General features: G+C 36.1%; 4 protein-coding genes and 1 non-coding gene across 5 annotated transcripts; 4 read left to right on the top strand and 1 right to left on the bottom strand.

Annotated features, from left to right (window-relative positions):
- Positions 1–5,175: 5,175 nt before the first annotated feature.
- On the top strand, positions 5,176–5,260 carry TRNAY-GUA. Its single transcript is given in 2 exon segments — positions 5,176–5,212; positions 5,225–5,260. It is a non-coding gene; the product is annotated as a tRNA-Tyr (tRNA).
- Positions 5,261–7,412: 2,152 nt separating this feature from the next.
- On the top strand, positions 7,413–9,217 carry LOC106437891 (UDP-glycosyltransferase 73C5). Its single transcript, XM_013878899.3, has one exon. The coding sequence runs from the start codon at positions 7,516–7,518 to the stop codon at positions 9,004–9,006; it is 1,491 nt and encodes a 496-aa protein (XP_013734353.2). The 5' UTR covers positions 7,413–7,515; the 3' UTR covers positions 9,007–9,217.
- Positions 9,218–10,616: 1,399 nt separating this feature from the next.
- Positions 10,617–13,481, top strand: LOC106437892 (UDP-glycosyltransferase 73C4-like). The gene has a single exon (XM_013878900.3). It carries the CDS (start codon positions 11,538–11,540, stop codon positions 13,020–13,022), a length of 1,485 nt encoding a protein of 494 aa, XP_013734354.2. The 5' UTR covers positions 10,617–11,537; the 3' UTR covers positions 13,023–13,481.
- An 875-nt stretch (positions 13,482–14,356) lies between these two features.
- LOC106364204 (UDP-glycosyltransferase 73C3-like) lies at positions 14,357–15,969 on the top strand. The gene has a single exon (XM_013803826.2). It carries the CDS (start codon positions 14,428–14,430, stop codon positions 15,967–15,969), a length of 1,542 nt encoding a protein of 513 aa, XP_013659280.2. The 5' UTR covers positions 14,357–14,427.
- A 952-nt stretch (positions 15,970–16,921) lies between these two features.
- Positions 16,922–18,433, bottom strand: LOC106441827 (protein CHUP1, chloroplastic-like). Its single transcript, XM_048775670.1, has 2 exons — positions 17,527–18,433; positions 16,922–17,442 (listed from the first exon to the last, which is right to left on the bottom strand). The coding sequence occupies exons 1-2, from the start codon at positions 18,259–18,261 to the stop codon at positions 17,158–17,160; spliced, it is 1,020 nt and encodes a 339-aa protein (XP_048631627.1). The 5' UTR covers positions 18,262–18,433; the 3' UTR covers positions 16,922–17,157.
- Between the last annotated feature and the right edge of the window lie 5,025 nt (positions 18,434–23,458).

Here is a 23,458-nt window from a genome sequence, read left to right as displayed (position 1 = left end):
TGCCGAATATATATTTATTAACTAGTAAATTTATCTAGCCGCCATGAAATTATTATCGACAAATCTCAAACGACTACTTTATACTATTAGCCAACTTCAGCTTCTAGTTCTATGTTTTGGCTAAAACCCTCCATAAGTCTCCGGTATAATAATTGGTATTTTGGTTCAATCAATAATGCATGGTGATTCAAAAAGAACTAATTGCAAATGAAATTCACATTAAATAAAGTTTACAAAAAAAAAAAATTCACATTAAATAACAAGGGAAAACAATCGACAGAGTTTAAAATGCATTTCAAAGAAATAAATGTCAGGACCAAAGTGGCTAGTACGATAGCAAGTGATCGAGATAGAAAGAAAAAAATTCATATTAACTCGATTTGTTTCTTTATACAGGCCATTTCAATTAATACAATTTTTTTTGAAAAGGAATTAATACAATTTTTACCAAAAGTGTTAATGCAAAATAAATGGTCTTATATACTTACATGCTTTTAAAGAAGGTTTGCTACATTATTGTGGCTTATCGGCTATTCATCTTCAAGCTAGTTTGATTGGAGATATGCAATGCTGGGCATGACCCACACTGCTCAAGTATCATTGTTGACTTTATGAACTTGGTGAGTATGGTTTCTAAAAAAGATTAACCGGTCCAATTTTAACCAAATCAAACAAAATCTATTAAGAAAACAATTTGACTTGATATTGAATAAATACTATATTGATTTAAAAATTAAATGAAATCAAATTGAACCGAGATATAAATAACCAAAATAAAATTTGATTTCTTTTTGTCAGAAAAACATATATTTGAAGTTAATATATATATATATAATAGATTATTCATTCTTTACCAATTTATAAACATTTGCATATATGTGACAATTATAAAGACACCTTTGTAATCAGTATATAATATTTTTATATTTGGATTTCTTATAACTAATAGATAAGCACCAATCAAAACTTTAAATATATATTTCAAGTATAGGTAGATACTGGACTTCGTTACAAATATCAAGTAGATGGATCTTGGTCTGAGAAAGACAAATGGATGGGAATGGGCTTCACCCTGGTCGAAGCTGGTGTAGTAATCTTGCAGGGACAGAAATGCACCCACAGTGCACAATCACCATTGAAGACGGAGGCGGAGGCACTCATATGGGCTCTGAGCGAAATGAAGAACCGAGGTTGGGATGGAGTTACTGTTGAGTCAGATTGCCAACAATTGATAAACATCATCCGAGCTGGACGAGATTACTCTGCTTAGTACACATTTTCAAGATCTTGAATTCTCTGTTATTCTTCGTACTTTAATTTTCTGTGCGGACTTCTTGGTTAAAGGAGGACAATCATGAGGACTTTTTGGTTTCTAATAGGCTCGCTCAAGTAGCTGAAATTAACAGACCACAATAGTTTCTTTAATAAAGGTTGGACGATGACAAAAATAATCAAAACTTTAAATAGATGAATAAATGAAGACTTATTCTTAGGTCCACCCTCTAGGGTGAACTTCTAGGTTCACCAACCAATAGGATTGTTTTATTTTATATTCAATATCTTTTAAAAACAGAAACAAAATATTGTCAAATTATATTATGTTTTTAAAATTAAAAAGTAAAAAAAAAGTAATAATTACAAAAAAAAAATATTTTACGTCGTCAACATAACATTAAACCCTAAATTCTAATCCCTAAACCCTTAATCCTAAACACTAAACCCTTGGATAAACCCTAAACTCTAGGATAAATCCAAAACTCTAAATCAAAATCACTATACACTAAAACATTCAAGCGTTTAGGGTTTAGGGTTTTAGTGTTTTTTATTTAGAGTATAGGATTTATCCAAGGGTTTAGGGTTTACCCAAGGGTTTAGGATTTACCCAAGAGTTTAGGATTTACCCAAGGGTTTAGGGTTTAGGGTTTAGGATTTAGGGTTTATGGATTAGGATTTAGGGTTTAGTGTTTTGTTGAGAACATTAAAAATATTTTTTTTTAATTCTTTTTTTTGTAACTATTATCTTTTTTTATTTTAAAAACATAATATAATTTGAGAATATTTTGTTTCCTTTTTTAAAAGATATCGAATTTGAAATAATGAAATCCTATTGGTTGGTGAACCTAGAGGTTCACCCTAGGGAGTGAACCCAAGAATGACTCATAAATGAATAAATGAGAAACTTATAATTTTGTTTCAAGAAATTATACCAGTGTATTAATAAAGTGCTTCGAAACAATTTTGACTTTTCTTTACTCCTAATCACCTATATCTTTCTGAATATATTATAGTATTCTAAAACAATATTTTCTCTAATTATTTTGGTGTTGTTTATAGATAAATGAAGAAAATGAAATGGATGAATACGACTAAACAATGAGAAGGAGAATTCCATCCGTGTTCCAAAAAAAAAAAAAAAAAAAAAGAATTCCATCCGACTTTGGAAGATGCGTACAAGACGACTGAAAACACCAAACATTCGTTTACAAAAAGTAGCCCTCAAAGTATTACTGACCCATGCTTCGCTTTCCTCCTTTGATATTTTATGAGAACATTGTCATTCAATTAATTATAACATCAGATGTGGTTGTAGATCCTCGAATATAACTTCCAGCTTCTTTTTCCTTTTGGAATTTCTTTTATAATCTTTAAGAGCGTTACGAAATTATCTTAACCAAAATGAAAGCTTAGATGAAATCCATCTATCTATATATTCTCAAGAATAGGAAACGTTTATTAAAAGTTAATTTAAACCTCTGTTTTGTAAATTTCCAAAAATGCCGTTTATAGAAAAAAAAACCTTTTTTTTGTGCGACAAAGGCTTAGTCGAAATACAAAAAAAAAAGGAAAGGTTGTGTGCACTAAGTTATAGTCATAAGGCATTCAATATCATAGACATTTATGTGAGGGGCAGAGTAAGCCATGGACTCAAATGTAATGGATCTATGTGAATTTAAATCTGTGACCTCTTTGAGTATTAATTCATTCAAAATATTCAACATTTTCGAGCCGGAAAGTTTGAACAAAATACCGCAAACAATTAATGCGAAACAAGTTAAAAACAATGAAAATGTTTTGGAAAATTTGGATTCAAATCTTTCAAAGCTAATAAAACCGCAATCCCTCGTGACTCGTGAGAGTCTAAATGCTTCCTAAATGTCACATAAGAAATCCAATGTCCTGAATGCATTGTCAGAGCCAATTCTGGATATATAGTGATAAACGTTTGTATAATACTCCCATAAGAAATCTAGTGTTTTTTTGACAGCGTATAATAGTGTTTAATATATATATATATATATATATATATATCATTTGTTCCCAAATCATTACAAAATATATGGTTAATAGTTGTTTCTAATCCATAAATCTCAAGGTCGTCCTGAGCATTGTGACACTCGATAACTATTTTGTAGCAAGTACATTGTTATAGAACAACACTTTAACTATCCTGTAAATTTTAGTTAAAAAAAAAAAAACTATCCTGTAAATTCATCTAAAACACTACAGCCTCTAGTGCCCATCGTAATGAAATTGTGAAACATCAAATATATCATCATGGTAACTCTTATGAACACTAATATTATCGACAATTTTTTTAAAGGGCTTTCTTAAATGAGGAGCATACATAGAGGTTTACAACACAAAAGAAGAACAAGATTGGAAATGATAAGTTTAATCATACTGTTAAATTTAGATTTATCATAGATTTTCAACTTAGACTTTCGATTTAAAATCAATTAACTATAAATGGAGTGGACCCAATCTTTTATATATTGTTCACGTGAATTCCCAATGTGGAAACTTATATTCACACACTCTTTATAGATCAAGGTGTATGTCCCATTAATATTTAAATAGTATCAATACACTTGTTCGAGATAATGACTTTACTAACCATTAATTTTGCAGTCAATCATTATCGGGTCTGAGAGCACAAATTACTTTTTGGGCCAAATTATAAGAATGTGAGGACTGAACCTTTTAGTAGTTAGGTTTATGAACTCTAATACCATGCTAAATTTTATGAATTTTTAATTTAAAACTAATTGCCAATAAATGGATTGGCTTTAACCATTTATATACTAATGTTGGTTAAATACCATATGCTCAAACACACACTCGAGCAACTGAATCAAAATCGATCCGGCTCATCGAAAGACGCCTGATCGATCCTAAAGCGACTTAACTTTAATGGTGTGGCGGTCTGATCAAACCTAATCAAAGATTGGTTTATTATCGAGATTGATGGTTATACAACCCATTATCGTATAGTGGGGACAGAGGGGCATGTGAGAATAAAAACTCTCACATCGGGAATTTTCATGGACATGAGTGATATATTAAGGTTATAGTCATTCCATTTATCACCAGTTAATTTTAAATTAGAAGCCTATGAAAAACTTGAATTTAACATAATATCAGAGTTTCGTTTGTTGAACCAGGTAGGGTGATCCAAAAAAAATTTACCGGTTCAATCCAAACGTGGGATTCAAATCAAAATGGGTGGGTAAAAGATCAACACCTGATATATAAAAGGTTAGGAACAATCCATCTAGTATTATGAAAGGTTAATTGAGTTTAAATTGGAAAATCATGAAAACCAGGACATGCCCGAACTTAACACGACATACACTTAATCAAATAGAAACATAGATAAGCTCTTACAACCACCACATCCACCACCCTAATAGGGAGGTGACCCTATAATACTAAAAACATTATTATAAGAAAACAAACAAGCAAACGTAAAGCTTTCGAACTCCCACGTCAAAGCGATTTCATTGGACACTGATGAGATCTGCAGATATTATAGTGGGCTACCATTGTCTTTGAGTTTCGACATACATTGTCTCCTTTTAAGTAATGTCCTTTTCCCTCTCTCTTTCCATGTTTTTTAAAACATTAATTTCATTGATTATTTAAAAAATTCTACAGTATTCTTTTTATGTTTCAATGATTTATCTTATATTTTTAGAGAATAAGATTTGAGTATTTCCAAAATAGTATCTGTTCAGATAGGCCTTTTGGTAATTTAATAATTAAGTGACAGTTGTACTGTAAATACATGATTTAAAGGATTAACTCTGGTCATTAAATTATGAATGCAATGTTTAACCAAAAAAAGGTGAATATAAATGTCAATATAGATTCATAGATCATATAACCTTACACGTACCGACCTTAGCTCAGTTGGTAGAGCGGAAGACTGTAGTAGATGCAGATAATCTTTAGGTCGCTGGTTCGATTCCGGCAGGTCGGAATTTGTTTTTGCAGTTTCTCCTTTTTCTCTTGGGCCTTACTATTTTTTACTTTTTGGAAATACCTTGGGCCTTTTAATCTTGTAACGATAGGCCGATAATTCAACATATAGCCCTGGTTTAGATATAAAAATTTCAACGGTCAAATTTAGAAAGAATCGTGTGCATCAACGCACGCGGTTTCCCATATGGATCAATAATCTGGTAATGTGTTGTTCACAAAATGTAGATGTTTTAAACTGGTTGTGGGTGCATTTTAATTAGGCGACGCATGAACTCGTAAGGTGTAACAGAGTTTAATTTCAGAAATGTCTTTTATTTGTATCTGGACACTAACATAGGATGGTATTTTCTCCAGCTTTGCTGTTAATTTCATGGTATTTGTTTTTTTCTTTTTTTTCTCGAAAAAAACAATGCTAATTTTCCGCCTAGTGTTTAGTTTCTCTTGTTACTTTATTTCTCCGTAAATGTACTCTCTTCTAGTTCATCGATGGTTGTACATTCTGCAGAGCCGTGTCACCCTTTGGTAAAAAAACAAGCGCCTCAGATTCTCTAGTTTTAGTCAAAATTAAAGGTCCCATTTATATACAATGCATTATTTAGTGATATAAATGCTTAGCATATGGTGTAACAGAGTTTAATTTCAGAAATGTCTTTTATTTGTATCTGGACACTAACATAGGATGGTATTTTCTCCAGCTTTGCTGTTAATTTCATGGTATTTGTTTTTTTCTTTTTTTTTCTCGAAAAAAACAATGCTAATTTTCCGCCTAGTGTTTAGTTTCTCTTGTTACTTTATTTCTCCGTAAATGTACTCTCTTCTAGTTCATCGATGGTTGTACATTCTGCAGAGCCGTGTCACCCTTTGGTAAAAAAACAAGCGCCTCAGATTCTCTAGTTTTAGTCAAAATTAAAGGTCCCATTTATATACAATGCATTATTTAGTGATATAAATGCTTAGCATATGGTTTATATTTGAAGAGATTAATAGATCGTATCTCTTTTTCTCTACATTTTCGTTTGGATTCTTTTTTTTTTTACATTTACTCTATTAATTTAGAGTATTATTTGGACGGAAAATTCATTAATATTAAATATAGTCACATGTTATCTGATAGTGTTATATAAACCTTTTTAATCCATTACAAAATACTATTGATATATCATACGAACCTAAACACATGGCATAACCGATTTTCCATTGGTCTACAAACAAAAATTCAACTAATATCTTCATCCTTCACAAACGTTCTAAACCATAATTGAATAACTTCATCCTTTCCCAACATATTTCTAAACCATAACCTAAATTTCATTGCTCTACTTACAGCACTTCAATTAATATATATATATATGTTTGTGAAGGATGAAGATATTAGTTGAATATACTGAGCTTTACCAAAAATGATCTAAAACTTGATTTTAAATTCAAAGTATACTTTAACTTCAGTCAAATGCAAAAGTAACACAAAAGTCTAGTGAAATTACATCAAACCTCTTATGACCAAACAAAAAACTAGTATGCATTCTTTGAAGGCTTTTCATATAATAGATTTTAAAAATAATTTATAAATTTTATAAAAAAATACTTTTATTGGGAGAAAATTTGAAATAATGTAATTATAAATACTTTTAAATGATATGAATTAAAATCTAGTAAAATTGAATTGTTTAGAACATAGACGAATTTAGATTGAGTGACCACTTTCCTCTAAGCATTTATAATCCCTCAAGCCAAACTACTATCCACGACCATGTTTGTTGTAAAGTGTTTTATGTTTTCATCTTGTAAGGAAAGTGCCACTAGTTTGGTCATCTCCATTATGATTACCTAACTCAGGAAGAACATTCACACGAACGTGTTCTAGGCTCTAGACCTCTGTTACTCTTTTGTTCATTGTGATTTTTTGAGGTAGATATAGCTGTCTTGAAACAGTCGTCCAAATTTTGATTTAACTTCTTGAGCTAAGTCGATCTTTATGTGCATTTGTCTTCTTCAAGTAAAGTGTTTGAAGATGCAAGATGGGCCACAAACGGACAAACTAAGTATTGGCCAAGAATGTCTTGTAGTAATGACAATCTGTGGACTAGATAGGAAGTGTTTGGCAAGTAAATCTATTAACGTCATCTCTTACGTCTTGAGTTCAGTTTTTTTTGTTTGCTCTCCGCGCCAGTTTATTCTATATAAGCCCTTACAGATATAATCCAAAAATCAAACCAAAACTTGAGAGTTTCTTTTTACAGTTCAATAATCAGCATGGGTTCTGAAATAGCCAACAAAACTTATCCACTTCACTTTGTTCTCTTCCCTTTCATGGCTCAAGGCCATATGATTCCCATGGTTGATATTGCAAGGCTCTTGGCTCAGAGCGGTGTGACCATAACAATTGTCACCACGCCTCACAATGCAGAGAGATTCAAGAATGTTCTAAACCGTGCCATTGAGTCTGGTTTGCCCATCAAACTAGTTCAGGTGAAGTTTCCATCTCAAGAAGCTGGTCTGCCAGAAGGAAAAGAGAATATGGATTTGCTTGACTCCATGGAGCTGATGTTACCTTTCTTCAAAGCTATTAACATGCTCGAAGAACCGGTCCAGAAACTCATAGAAGAGATGAACCCTCGCCCAAGCTGTCTAATTTCTGATTTTTGTGTTCCTTATACAAGCAAAATCTCAAAGAAGTTCAATATACCAAAGATTGTCTTCCATGGCATGTCTAGCTTTTGTCTTCTATGTATGCATATTTTGCGCAAGAACCTTGAGATCTTGGAGAATTTAAAGTCAGACGAAGAGTACTTCACCGTTCCTTATTTTCCTGATAAAGTTGAGTTCAGAAGACCTCAGGTTCCTGTAGAAACATATGTTCCTACAGGAGAGTTGAAGAAGTTGGCAGAGGATATAATAGAAGCTGATAATACATCATATGGTGTCATAGTCAACACATTTCAAGAGCTTGAGCCTGCTTATGTCAAAGACTACAAGGAGGCAAGGTCCGGTAAAGCATGGGCCATTGGACCAGTTTCCTTGTGCAATAAGGTGGGAGAAGACAAAGCTGAGAGGGGGAATAAATCAGACATTGATAAAGATGAGTGTCTTAAATGGCTTGATTCTAAGGAACATGGCTCTGTGCTCTACGTTTGCCTTGGGAGTATATGTAATCTCCCTCTGGCTCAACTCAAGGAGCTTGGCCTAGGCCTAGAGGAGTCCAAAAGACCTTTTATTTGGGTCATAAGAGGTTGGGAGAAGTATAAAGAGTTAGTTGAGTGGTTCTTGGAGAGCGGATTTGAAGAAAGAATCAAAGACAGAGGACTTCTCATCAAAGGTTGGTCTCCACAAATGATTATCCTCTCACATGCTTCTGTTGGAGGGTTCTTAACGCACTGCGGATGGAACTCAACTCTTGAAGGGATAACCTCTGGTCTACCTCTGCTTACATGGCCACTGTTTGCAGATCAATTTTGCAATGAGAAACTGGTTGTGCAAGTACTAAAAACCAGTGTGAAAGTTGGGGTTGAGCAGCCTATGAAATGGGGGGAAGAGGAGAAGATAGGAGTGTTGGTGGATAAAGAAGGAGTGAAGAAGGCAGTGGAGGAATTAATGGGTGAGAGTGATGATGCAAAAGAAAGAAGAAGAAGAGCCAAAGAGCTTGGAGAATTAGCTCACAAGTCAGTGGAAGAAGGAGGCTCTTCTCATTTTAACATCACTTTACTCTTAGAAGACATTATGCAACTAGCACAATCCAATAATTGATTACGTCATTGTTAAAGGAACGTAAACACTTATCTTTATTTTTCCTTTATTTGAGAACCGGGACTTAATAGTCAACACGTCCAGCATCAGACAAGTCGTGATGACTTCCACTTTCTGAAGATTGTATAATTTGTTTATTATGTTTTAAAGGCAACTTTAACGGTTTGGTCCTCAAAAAGAGGTTCTGAATAATAAAATATTGTTAGTTTAATTGATGTTGATTAACAAATTGTAAATGAAAAGTAAATTACATGTTTGGGCTATTATAGTCTTATACCTTGATAAGTGGAAGGAAAAGCTCAGGTAAGTTTCTCAAGTCCTAATATGAGAATTTTTTCTTGTTCTCTTTCCAATTTTAATATTCTTTAATTACTAAAAAATTTAGTAAGATTTAGGCCTTGGATATGCTAAGATAGTGGAAATTTGAGTTTTAGCCTTTTGATATAGTTAACTTAACAACGTATGTGGCAGTCCAGTTGGTTTAAGCGTAGACGTTGGTAGTGTTGTGCTCCTAAATTCGATCTGGGAAGGATGTTTTACGCCAAAATGGTATCATCGACGGCCGGATCCCGGACCTAAAGACTAAGGTTATTGGTCTAGAACCTCCAGATAATAAAAAAAAATAGTTAATTTTTTTTTGTTTTTGTTCACTGTTTCTATATTGCTCACTTTCCAATAACGTTTCTAATATTTATTTGACCATATGTGTTCTTTGTAAAAGTTATCTTCTCATCATCTATAGACATTTTTCATGTATATACTTATATTTTAAATGTTTAAAACGAACATAAATTATTCGAACTTATCATAAAATATCTTAAGAGATACGTTAATAATATGTATATCATCTTTTTCAAAAATTATAATAATAATAATAATAATAATAAGTATATCATACAAATTACATTTAGGAAGTGTAATGCAAGTTTTCTAAGATTCTTATTCAATTTTCCAATATAGAGTTATATTCAATATATTTTTAAGAAAAGTATTCTTGTTCTTGTTTGTTGTATTGAAGTTGTATAATACTATAATAAAATCATAGAATAACATGTTACTAGGTGATTTTTTCGTGCATGTTATGTTACAAATATTTATAAAATAATTATATTATAATGATTGATTGATATTTTATTTTAAAATTTCAATCATTTTAAATTATATGTATAATTTATATTGATAATATTACATTATTTTAATTAGATATAATATTTTGGATATGTATTATCTATTCGGTATGATTTCACTTGGGTATATTGGACTGCATCAATTTTTTTGAATCAGTTATAATATTTTTAGTTCTAAACAAATGATAATTTTGATTAATTTTATTATTTGCATTAAGTTTGATTGTCTTAGATGTAAATATATATATATATATATATATATATATATTTAGAAAAATTAACTAAACTGTTAGATTCAAAAGTAGATTTTTTTAGTATCAAAATTATTTTTGTGAACTTTCTTTTTTTTATGAAACCATAGTATATATAAATATATTTTCGTTTTTCAATTCATTTCAAAATTTATAAATATTTATTTTTTATTATATATGTTATTTAAAAATAAAATTAAAATTTATAAATGTTTCTTTTTATTATATATGTTATTTGAAAAATAAAAAGTAAACTAAATTAGGTATAATATTCTAATTTATTAAGGGTATCTTTGTAAACCATGTGAGAAATAATGTGAGCCCGACATGTAAGAAACTGACTTCTTAATTAATATTATAGATTTCGATATAAAATCGACAAATGGCAATCCATGTAACTCTTTAGAAAATTAGACCAAGTTAAATTAGGGCCGTTAAATTAACTATCTTTTTTCAGAATAAATTCATATGTGTTAATTTTGTAGGTTTTTACTAGGTAGTCCAAGAATTTAAGCTATTTAATTAATTCTTCGTTGCTATAACATATTATTTTTTTTTTTAACTATAAAATGAAAATATGCACAAATCCTGCTTTACAGAGGAGGAAAGAAGAACAAGATTGCCTGGTTAGTCCATAGCGAGTGGAGGTCTCATATCCTCGACTGGGCTCTTCTGATTTTTGCTGCTTCTGATGGATATAGCCGTCATGAAAGAGTCTAGTTTGATTTGGCGGCTTTGAATTGAACTTTAAAATTTCAAACACAACTTGATTTTGGTAATGTCTGAGAGAGTCCAGTTTGATTTTGTCTTTGAACCGTAAGGTATTGAATAGACTTCGTGTTGCGGATCAAGTATCTTATATTAGTTCTCAATAAACAATCTCTTATAGTAAGCTTTTCGGCAAATAAAGGACACTAGAAGCCGAAGAATGGTCAGAAAAGGACAACAGAAAGTAGTGGTGACAAAATGTCCTCTTGTAAATAATATGTCTTTCATGCACAACAGTGTTTACGTCATCTACTACATCATTTTGTTGAAGCCTTTTTTTTATCCCCATTCTTCTTAATTCTTATATAACCTCAAGATCACACACCCACAATATCCAAGTAGAACAAAACTTGAACATTCCTTAATTATTGAGTTGGAACCATATATGGCTTCCCACCAATATCATCCTCCTTTTCACTTTGTTCTCTTCCCTTTCATGGCTCAAGGCCACATGATTCCCATCGTTGATATTGCAAAGCTCTTGGCTCAGCGTGGTGTGACCATAACAATTGTCACTACGCCTCACAACGCAGGGAGGTTTAAGAATGTCTTAAACCGTGCCATCGAGTCTGGTTTGCCCATCAACCTAGTGCATGTAGACTTGTCATATCAAAAATTTGGGTTGCCAGAAGGACAAGATAATATCGACTCGCTTGACTCCATGGAGCTGATGTTGCCTTTCTTTAAAGCGGTTAACATGCTTGAAGAGCCTGTCATGAAGCTGGTAGAAGAGATGAAACCTAGACCAAACTGTTTGATTTCTGATTTATTGTTGCCTTATACAAGCAAAATCGCAAGGAAGTTCAATATACCAAAAATCGTTTTCAATGGAATGTCTTGCTTTTGTATTTTGTGTATGCATATTCTACGCAGAAACCTCGAGATCTTGAAGAATTTAAAGTCGGACAAAGAGTACTTCTTTGTTCCAAGTTTTCCAGACAGAGTTGAATTTACAAAGCCTCAAGTTCCCGTAGATGCAGATACAAGTGGAGATTGGAAAGAGTTTATGGACGAATTGGTCGAAGCAGAAAACACATCATACGGTATAATTCTCAACACGTTTCAAGAGTTGGAGGCTGCTTATGTCAAAGGCTACAAAGAAGCTAGAGCCGGGAAAGTATGGTCCATTGGACCCGTTTCCTTGTGCAACAAGATAGGGGCGGACAAAGCTGAGAGGGGGAACAAGGCGGTCATTGATCAAGAAGAATGTTTTAAATGGCTTGATTCTAAAGAAGAAGGGTCGGTGCTTTATGTTTGCCTTGGAAGTATCTGCAATCTTCCTCTGTCTCAGCTCAAGGAGATAGGGTTAGGTCTAGAGAAATCCAAAAGACCTTTTATATGGGTTATAAGAAGTTGGAAAAAGTATAATGAGCTTGCTGAGTGGTTCTTGGAAAGCGGTTTTGAAGAAAGGATCAAAGAGAGAGGGCTTCTTATAAAAGGATGGGCACCTCAAGTGCTTATCCTTTCACACCCTTCTGTTGGAGGATTCTTGACTCATTGTGGATGGAACTCGACTCTAGAAGGAATCGCCTCGGGTGTTCCATTGCTCACTTGGCCGTTGTTTGGAGACCAATTCTGCAACCAAAAATTGGTTATTAAGGTTCTCAAAGTCGGTGTAAGCTCTGGGGTTGAAGAGGTTATGAAATGGGGAGAGGAGGAGAAAATAGGTGTGTTGGTGGATAGTGAAGGAGTGAAGAAGGCGGTGGAAGAACTAATGGGTGAAAGTGATGAAGCAAAAGAGAGAAGAAGAAGAGCCAAAGAGCTTGGAGAATTAGCTCACAGGGCTGTAGATGAAGGAGGTTCTTCTCATTCTAACATGACATTCCTCTTGGAAGATATATCGCAACTAATAGCACAATCCAAAAATTGATTACGTCATTGCTATAGATATTTGGTTTACAGTTTTTTCTTACAAATATATGTTTATAATTTACTAGTATTGTTTTAAGTTAACATACGTTGATCATATTTGTGTGTTTATCAAGTATCTTACAAGAATTTAGCAAAAAAAAAAAAGTATCTAAAAAAAAGTATTATTCTTTTTGAAAATTTACAGTCGTACGACGGGCGAGTTATCGCGCTTGCACTTCTACGTATTTGAATGGCCTCAAATAATGGCGTGAAGTCAACCGTTCAAACTCGGCTAAATTACCTTTTTATTGCTATTAGACATGTCAAGTTTAATTTGGCAGCTGTGGATTCGGTACAGAAAAATGCTGTAGATTTTACGCCTCTTTTGATGATTATAGAAGAGATAATAATGTTATAATTTTTAAATTTTATTAGTTTATATAGATAAATTAATCGATAACAAATGTTTTTATTCCATAAAGTTAATATTTTATTTTAAAATGTAAATTAGTTACAAGTAAATATAGCATTGAAAATTTTCTAACTATGATGATAATTTCATCTATTAATATAGAATAAATGATAATATCATATCTATTAATTTGTCAAAAAAAAAGAAGATAATATCATATCTAGTTTTGTATATGAAAATGGTGTATTTTTGAAAAAAATGTATATGAAAATGATGTATTTTTATAAGTGTATTTTCAAAATAACAGCTATTTTTCTCAAATTGGAATATGAAATTGAAGATAATACTACGATATATTTGAAAAATGGTATATATTTTTTAAAGATATTTTTGAATTTATATTAAAGACAAAGAATTCTGAGTTTTTTTTATTAATTTGTATATATGCATTAAAAAATTTTTTGAAAAAATATATAATATGCATGAATTTATACAACTATAAATTTATGATATTACTGAGACTAAATTTTAGGAATTTTTGAAAAAATATTATTTTACTAAATGTTGTCGTTTTTACATTGACCCAGCTTAAATAAATTTAATTTTTGTAATGTTTATTAGTTTATCATGTATGTATTTATTGTGGTTTTACTATGATATATTTTGAAATTGTAGTAATAATAGCTATTGTGTATTTTCTTCTTATGTTTTTTTTTGTTCTCGGTGATCATCTTTCTTTTCGAGTTCAATATATTCCTATAGATTTCCGGAAAAAGAAGGATATATTGTAAATTTGTGAAAAAAGGGAAGAGTCTAATTCCAAAATACGTAATGAAAGTATTCAGTGAATGTCCAGTACTTATTAAGTTATATCATTGGCAACCATATTTAAAATGATTTCTTACCAGTTATCAGTTATGTCACTTTGGTCAAGGTCTTTTCCTTCCTCTAATATATTTGTTACTATACACGATTTTTTTGCACATAATAATATAGATATATATATATATATATGCTTACGCACCACACTCATTGCTCAAGACCAAACCAAAAACTAGCAGTCATGGCTTCTGAAGTTAGCCACCACTCATATTCTTCGCTTCACTTTGTTCTCTTTCCCTTCATGGCTCAAGGCCACATGATTCCAATGGTCGATATTGCAAAGCTTTTGGCTCAGCGTGGTGTGACCATAACAATCATCACAACTCCTAACAACGCAGCGAGGTTCAAAAACGTCTTACACCGTGCCATCGAGTCTGGCTTGTCCATCAACCTGGTGCATGTCAAGTTTCCACATCAAGAAGCTGGTTTACCAGAAGGACAAGAGAACGTAGATTTTCTTGAGTCGATGGGGTCGATGGCAACTTTTCTTAAAGCGGTTAACATGCTCGAAGAACCGGTCCAGAAGCTTATTGATGAGATGACACCTCAACCAAGCTGTATCATTTCTGATATGTGTTTGTTTTATACAAACAAAATTGCTAAGAGGTTGAATATACCAAAGATCGTTTTCCATGGCTTTTCTAGCTTTTCTCTTCTGTGTATGCATGTTTTACGCAATAACCATGAGATGCTGGAGAATTTAAAGTCAGACAAAGAGTATTTCCTCCTTCCCTCTTTTCCTGACAGAGTTGAATTTACAAAACTTCAAGCTCCTGTGGATACACATCCTCAGGGAGATTGGAAAGATGTGCTTAGCAATTTGGACGAGGCGGACACCACATCCTTTGGTGTTATCGTCAACACCTTTGAAGAGCTCGAACCAGCTTATGTCAAAGAACTCAAGGAGGCCAGAGATGGTAAAGTATGGACCCTTGGACCTGTTGCCTTGTGCAACAAGGTGGGAGCAGATCAAGCTGAGAGGGGAAAGAAGGCAGACATAAACCAAGAAGATTGTCTTCAATGGCTTGATTCTAAAGAAGAAGGGTCAGTGCTATATGTTTGCCTTGGTAGCATTTGCAATCTTACCTTGGATCAGCTCAAGGAGCTCGGGCTAGGCCTTGAGGAATCCAAAATACCTTTCATTTGGGTCATAAGAAGCTGGGATAAGTATAATGAGCTAGCAGAGTGGATCTTGGATAGTGGTTTCGAAGAAAGAATCAAAGAGAGAGGCCTTCTCATCAAAGGATGGTCTCCCCAAATGATTATTCTGCAACATTTGTCCGTAGGAGGATTCTTAACCCATTGTGGATGGAACTCAACTCTTGAGGGGATAACATCTGGTCTTCCACTGCTTACGTGGCCGCTATTTGCTGACCAATTCTCCAACGAGAAGTTGGTCGTGCAGGTGTTAAAATCCGGTGTTAGAGTTGGGGTCGAAGAGCCTATGATATGGGGTGAAGAGGAGAAAATAGGAGTATTGGTGGATAAAGAGGGAGTTAAGAAAGCAGTGGAAGAGTTAATGGGTGATTCTGATGACGCTAAGGAGAGAAGAAGAAGAGCCAAAGAGCTTGGAGAATTAGCACATAAGGCTGTGGAAGAAGGAGGCTCTTCTCATGCTAACATTAGTCTCCTCTTAGAAGACATTATGGAACAAGTTAAATCTAGAAACTGATTACATTGTTTTTTTTTCCGCCAAGGATATTTTTTATTAAAAAGAAGGGTACTAAGCCCAAACACATATTACAAAGCATAAGCCCACAACAGCAGGGCAAAGATCGACCAAACCTAATCGGGCCTACAGCCCAACCAAACCAAGCAACACCTAGACGGGCCGGACGTCTCTCTTTTGGCCCACGCGTGAAGGAGCGGGGACACGTGTTAGAATTTTACATCAGCGCTACACGCGTCTCCTTTGCTCGACTTGACCCGTCACCGCTTCGAGAAGCCGCCGGAACCAGCCACCGAAACCCTCGTTACGCCGGAGCTCAAACCCGCAGAGCCTCCACCGAAACCACTTTCCTTCAACTTTCTGACCTCTCTGCGGAGAGCTTCATCGACCTCATCAAGATCTCATCCGCCTTAAGAGAGTCGCAAGCCACAAACCTCATAAACCCGATCCAACAACAAGACCACCTTTTAGAACCGCTAGAGCCGGCGACGCAAGACTGTGTGAGCCCTCACCCCCCGGAGACAAGACCGGCGCGGCGATGCTGAATAAGCCAACCACCACCCGGGAACAAGAACCGGCAACGACAGAGCTTTAATAGCCTCTACCTCCCGGCTAAGAACTATTACCATGCAAGACGACTACGCCATACTATCCCCTCCACACGACCGCGCTTTAACTCCAGTAACCCAGCCACCGTTGAAGGCGATTCACTCCTCGAGTAAACGCCTCCGGAAGTGGATTACACCAGAGGTCAAGCAAAGCAGATCGGGGAGAAGACAAGGGAGAGACACAAAAACAGATAACTTTAACGGAGAAACAAGAAACAAAGGTCTCCGGCGACGGCACGCGCGCAGACGCGCCGGCCGTTCACCGGAGACCAAAACGAGATCTACTTTCTCTCTCTTCTCTCTCTTCTCTCTAAAAGTGTTGTTGTGTCATCCCTTGACATTGTTGTTTTAATACATTATGTGAGTTTTATTCAAATTATCTTTTTATATCAAATGTGTGTTTTAAGTTCCAACCAGTGTGGTTCGTATAGAACATATGTGTCAGATGTGAATTTTCGTAAAACTGGTAGAATTGTTGATAATTATTACATAGATGTTACAAGAATAATATTATCATGAATAGAAGAATTTTGGAGAAATGCTTAAAACATTGAAATTTTTGTGAAGCAAGAGACAGTTTCATTTACACGCTAGAACACGATCTTCTTGAATGAAACATCCCTTCTTCATCAGGCTCCACCGTCCCAGAGTGCCCTCCAACACATCTCTTAAGATTCTTCATTAACTTCTTCCACCATTCATGATGCTCATCAGCTACTACTGTCAATGCAAGAGCGCCATCATATTTAGTTCCTTTTCTCATCAACTCCTTCCTCATACAAGCATTGATCCATCTCAGGTAACTCACTTCCGTATTCAAATCCTCACTCTCTTCTAAGACCCTTCTGTGATCTTCTACACTCACCATCTTCACAAAAGCCAAAAAAAACAAGCAAGTCAACGTCAAATGAAATCTAATAACTGAATCTGGATCCCAAGAATCAAAAGTTACCTCTGAATTTCCTGAAGATTTCATGTATACTTCTTTTTCCTCTTGCAACAAATCAAGGTTGGCTTTCAAACCTTTTACTTGACCTTCAAGTTCCTTCACAAAGTTATTCTTTTTCCCCAGTTCATGAATACACTTCAATAACTTCTTAACACTCTTCCTGCTCTTCTGGTTTACAACACGGTGTAATTGCTTCACTCTTATCCTGAGCTTCTTTGCTTCTCCCTCAAGAAGCCTAGTCTTTGATCTCAACTCTTGGATTTCTCCAACCAGTTTTCTATACACGATCACCAAATCTTGGCCCCTCTTGAGTTCTTCTTCCATGGCCGAAACTTCTCTATGGAAGAAATCTAAGTGAGATCTCTCAAGAACCAACATGCTTTTACGCTCCACAAGCCTGACTTCTTTGTCTTTAAGAAAACAATAACGTGCGAAACGCAACTCCATCTCGTCTTCCTTCTTCTGAAGCTCCTCGAGTCTCAAATTCAAGCTGAGAATCTCTCGCTTTTGATGATCAACTAGACTCTCTTTTTCTTCTTCTTCTTCTTGTCCACCGTTTCTTCTGCTAGGTGATGGAGAAGACTCTGGATTGCTTGCAGAAGAAGTTACCTCATTATCTTCTTTCCAAGAGACGAGCCTCGCAAAGATCAAACCAGTTGCCGAGGGTACAAGTGCGACACCAACTCTCAGAATCACCGGCTTCATAGCTCCTCCTTCTCTTGGACATGAACTATCCATTACTATCTTCTGTAACTTTTGTAGGAAGTTGGTTGTGAAGACTCGAAGAAATCAGAACCGGTTTTGGTTCGATTAATGATTGTTAATTGTATTCCGGTTTAGGAGTCGGTTTAATATCATTGTAATACGCCGTCGTATCACGTCATCGTCTTGCTTCGTCGAAAGTTTGTTACAGAGTGGGATCCACGGCTAGAGGCCGTTGACTGCGGTTGTTATCTAGCTTGTGTGACGAGTTGTAAAAAAAAAAGGTAGATCATTCTGGGAAACACGGGGAGAGAGAAAAGCGATAGAGAGGAGTTAGATTCTACGGGGGTGAGTGATTTCTCTTGGGGCTTTTCGGGTAAGAGTTACGGCGTTGATACGGCGGTGTTGAATACACTGAGCTTAGTGGATTCCGAGGTGATCCTCGGCCAGACGTAGAGTCGCGGTTTGCGCTCGAACTGGATAACATCTCGCTGTGTCTTTATCGTGCTTTCTAGTTCTTGATTCTCTCGTATCGATTAGATTGATCTCACGAAATCGTTTCATAGTTGTGATTGCTTAGCATTGATCTTGATCTCTGGTTGATTCGATTCCACAACAAGTGGTATCAGAGCCTAGGTTTTGCTATCTAGGGAAGGAATCGAAGGCGGCTGATCGGCATCGACGAAAGTATATCGTCAAGATGGCGAAAGCGAAGGTTGAGATGGAAAAGTTCAATGGCTAGATCGATTACAACATGTGGAAGGAAAGGTTACTGGCGAACCTGGATCTTCTTGGACTTAGGGATGCTCTTATAAGTCAAGAAGAAGATCTGAAGAAGTCTGAGGATAAGCTGGAAGATACGAAGCTTAAGGGAGTTGCAGATGAATCTGATTCGAAGCAACAAGTCGATGTATCTTTGGCTGAGAAGCAGAGAAAAGTACGAAGCACCATCATCATGTATGTGACGGATCAGATCTTGAGGAAGATCATAAAGGAGAAGACCGCAGTTGGTATGTTAAAGATACTGGATGCTCAGTACATGTCTACGTCGCTCCCGAACAGGATGCATTTGAAGCAATGCTTATATGGTTATCGTATGAATGAGTCGCTGACTATTGAGAATAACATTGATGAATTCCTGAGAATCATAACAGATCTGAGTAATGTCATGGTGGAGATCTCTGATGAAGATCAAGCTATCTTACTCTTGATGTCACTCCCAAAACAGTTTGATCAGCTGAGGGATACATTGAGATATAGTAAGACTACTGTGACACTTGATGAAGTTATTAGCTCCATCCATTCAAAACAACTAGAGTTGGGAGTGAATGGGAATGGCAAGGGGAGCAAATCACAAGGTGAAGTGTTATACTCAAGCTCTAATAACCGAGGAAGGTCAGGTACAAGAGACTCAAATCAGAGCAAGTTCAAAGGGAAGGGTAGATCGAAGTCTCGAGGAAAAGGGAATCAACCTACCTGTTGGACCTGTGGTGCTGAGGGCCATTTCAAAAGAAACTGTCCTAAACGAAGCCATGACAGAGGAAAGGAAGCGACAAAGGAGACTGGTGAGTCGTCTGCAGTAACTGGCATCAAGTACATTGAATCTCTCACTGTGTCAGAAGTAAACGTTGCTGAATCATACGACTACAGAGAGATTTGGATAATGGATACTGGTTGTTCTTTTCATATGACTCCAAGAAGAGACTGGTTCATAGATTTTGAAGAACGGGATGTAGGATCAGTAAGAATGGCTAATGAGTCTACATCTTCTGTCAAGGGAATTGGCACGGTTCGTATTAAGACATCTGATGGTAGCTTCGTACTCATCAAAAATGTGAGGTGCATTCCACAGTTTTCAAGAAATCTGTTGTCACTTGGAGTGTTTGAAAGTGAAGGCTGTTCATTTTCATCTGAACAAGGTTACTTGAAGTTGACAAAAGGATGCAGAACAGTTCTAAAGGCCAAGAGAGAGAGTAACTTGTATTTTCTTCAGGGACGTAGTCACGTTGATGAAGTGAACCTGGTGTCTGTGGAAGATGAGACAAGCTTATGGCATAGTAGACTGGGACATGTAAGTCAAAAAGGGATAGACGTTCTAGTCAGGAAGGGGCTGATTGATAAGAAGAAGATATCAACTTTACAGTTCTGTGAGAGCTGTATAGTTGGGAAGGCTCACCGTGTAAGCTTTGGCTCCGGTCAACACACAAGCAAGGCGTGTCTTGAGTATGTTCACGCTGATCTCTGGGGCTCACCCACAGTTCCTCAGTCACTCGGAAACTGTCACTATTTTTTGAGTATAATTGATGATCACTCACGGAAGGTTTGGATCTATTTCTTAAAGACAAAAGACCAAGCGTTTGACAGGTTTGCAGATTGGAAAACTCTTGTTGAAAAACAGTCTGGTCTCAAGGTCAAGACGCTGAGAACTGATAATGGACTTGAGTTTTGCAATAAAAGGTTTGATGATCTCTGTTCAGATCAAGGTATAGCAAGGCATAAGACTATCCCTTATACACCACAACAGAATGGTGTTGTGGAAAGAATGAACAGAACAGTTCTGGAAAGAGTTAGGAGTATGTTGGATGAGTCTGGTTTACCTAAAGTTTTCTGGGCAGAGGCTGCTAACACTGCTGTGTATCTGATAAACCGAACCCCATCTGCTGCTCTTCAGAATGAGATACCTGAAGAAATTTGGTCAAAAACAGTTCCGCAGTTTGGCCATTTGAAGAAGTTCGGCTGTGTGTGCTATCATCATTCTGATGAAGGAAAACTACAACCTAGAGCTAAGAAGGGTATATTCATTGGTTATCCTACTGGGGTAAAGGGTTACAAGGTCTGGTCTTTGGAAGATAAACGAAGTATCATAAGCACGAATGTTACTTTCAAAGAAGATGAGTGTTACAAAGACTTAAAGGGAAAGTCATCTGAACACAAAGAGAGTAACACAAATTTTCTTGATATAGAACTCAGTATATCCAAAGAGAAGGATATGAGTTCAGGTGGAGAGAGTCAGGAGGCAAATCAAGATAGTGTGGTTAACACTGATGTGATCGCAGTTGAAAGTAGTGATTCTGAAGAAGATCTTTCAGATCAAGAAGGCTCTGGAGGGGAGGCTGTAACGGGGAGCTATCAGTTAGCCCGAGACAAAAGTAGAAGAGAACCGAAACCTCCTAAGAAGCTTGATGATTACGTTTATCTAGCATGTATGGTTGCTGAAGATGGAGATATGGTTGAACCAAGTGATTACAAGTCTGCAATGAGAGATCCTCACAGAAAGAAATGGATTCTTGCATCTGATGACGAGATGGATTCGTTGCAGAGAAATCACACTTGGGATCTCGTAAAGAAACCAAAAGGGAGAGCTATAATAGGATGCAAGTGGATTTACAAAAGAAAACCTGGAATCTTAGGAGTAGAGGATCCAAGGTACAAGGGCAGGCTTGTAGCAAAGGGCTATGCTCAGAAGGAAGGGGTAGATTACAACGAGATTTTCTCTCCTGTGGTTAAACACGTATCTATAAGATACTTGATGTCGATTGTGGTTCAAGAAGACATGGAGCTGGAGCAGCTAGATGTGAAAACCGCATTTCTTCATGGTGATCTTGAAGAAGAAATATACATGACTCAACCTGAAGGATATGAAGAAAAAGGTAAAGAGGATTGGGTATGTAGACTGAGAAAGTCCCTGTATGGTCTCAAGCAGAGTCCGAGACAGTGGAATAAGAAATTTGATGAGTTCATGAAGGAGATTGATTTCAAAAGGAGTTGTCATGATCAGTGTGTCTATATCAAGCGGGTAGGTGGAGTGTTTGTGTACTTGCTACTATATGTTGACGACATGTTACTCGCAAGCAAAGACATGACAATCATAAACAACATTAAAGATCAGCTAAGTTCAAGGTTCGAGATGAAGGACTTAGGAGCTGCAAGGAAGATTCTTGGAATTGAAATTATAAGAGACAGAGCTAAGGGGACTTTGATCTTATCACAAGAAAGTTACATGGAGAAAGTGTTAAAAACGTATTCAATGGAGAATGCTAAGAGTGTTAACACTCCTATTGGAGCTCATTTCAAACTGATGTCAGCAGATCCGAAGCGAGTAAGAGTGGATGAAGAATACATGAGATCAGTACCATACTGCAATGCTGTTGGAAGTCTCATGTATGGTATGATAGGTACTAGACCTGATCTAGCTTACCCTGTCGGACTAGTGAGTAGGTTCATGAGTGATCCGGTCAGAGAACACTGGGATGCAGTCAAGTGGATATTGAGATATGTCAATGGGACTCGTCGCATGAGTTTGAAGTTTGAAAGGGCAGAGGAGTTCAAGATTGTGGGATTCTGTGACTCTGATTTTGGAGGTGACCTTGATAGGAAAAGGTCCATATCAGGCTATACTTTCTTGTCTGGTGGGTGTGCTATAAGTTGGAGATCAAGCTTACAGAAGGTTGTAGCTCTATCAACAACTGAATCTGAGTACATCTCGCTAACTGAAGCATCAAAGGAAGCTATTTGGCTAATGGGTCTTAGTGAAGAGTTTGGGTATAAACAAGCAAACATTGAGATCTTCTGTGATTCTCAAAGCGCTAGGGCTCTTGCGAAGAATAATGTTCATCATGAAAGGACGAAACATATGGCGAGGAAGTTAAGTTTTGTCAGGGAATTGGTGGAGAAAGGTGAAGTGCAGGTGTCAAAGGTGCATACTGATAAGAACCTTGCAGATACCTTCACGAAAGTATTGCCGGTAAGTAAGTTCAAACATCTTTTGAGCTTACTGGGCGCTTCTGTACTTTGAGAACAGAAGGGAACTCGAGGATGGAGTTCATCTAAGCTCAGCGTGAAGTCTTGCAACCAAGGTGGAGTTTGTAGGAAGTTGGTTGTGAAGACTCGAAGAAATCAGAACCGGTTTTGGTTCGATTAATGATTGTTAATTGTATTCCGGTTTAGGAGTCGGTTTAATATCATTGTAATACGCCGTCGTATCACGTCATCGTCTTGCTTCGTCGAAAGTTTGTTACAGAGTGGGGTCCACGGCTAGAGGCCGTTGACTGCGGTTGTTATCTAGCTTGTGTGACGAGTTGTAAAAAAAAAAGGTAGATCATTCTGGGAAACACGGGGAGAGAGAAAAGCGATAGAGAGGAGTTAGATTCTACGGGGGTGAGTGATTTCTCTTGGGGCTTTTCGGGTAAGAGTTACGGCGTTGATACGGCGGTGTTGAATACACTGAGCTTAG

This window comes from Brassica napus, chromosome A3 (assembly GCF_020379485.1).
Source record: "Brassica napus cultivar Da-Ae chromosome A3, Da-Ae, whole genome shotgun sequence".
Lineage (NCBI taxonomy): Eukaryota > Viridiplantae > Streptophyta > Magnoliopsida > Brassicales > Brassicaceae > Brassica > Brassica napus.
The sequence above is the reverse complement of the archived record's forward strand: the minus strand, read 5'-3'. Positions and strand labels throughout refer to the sequence as shown.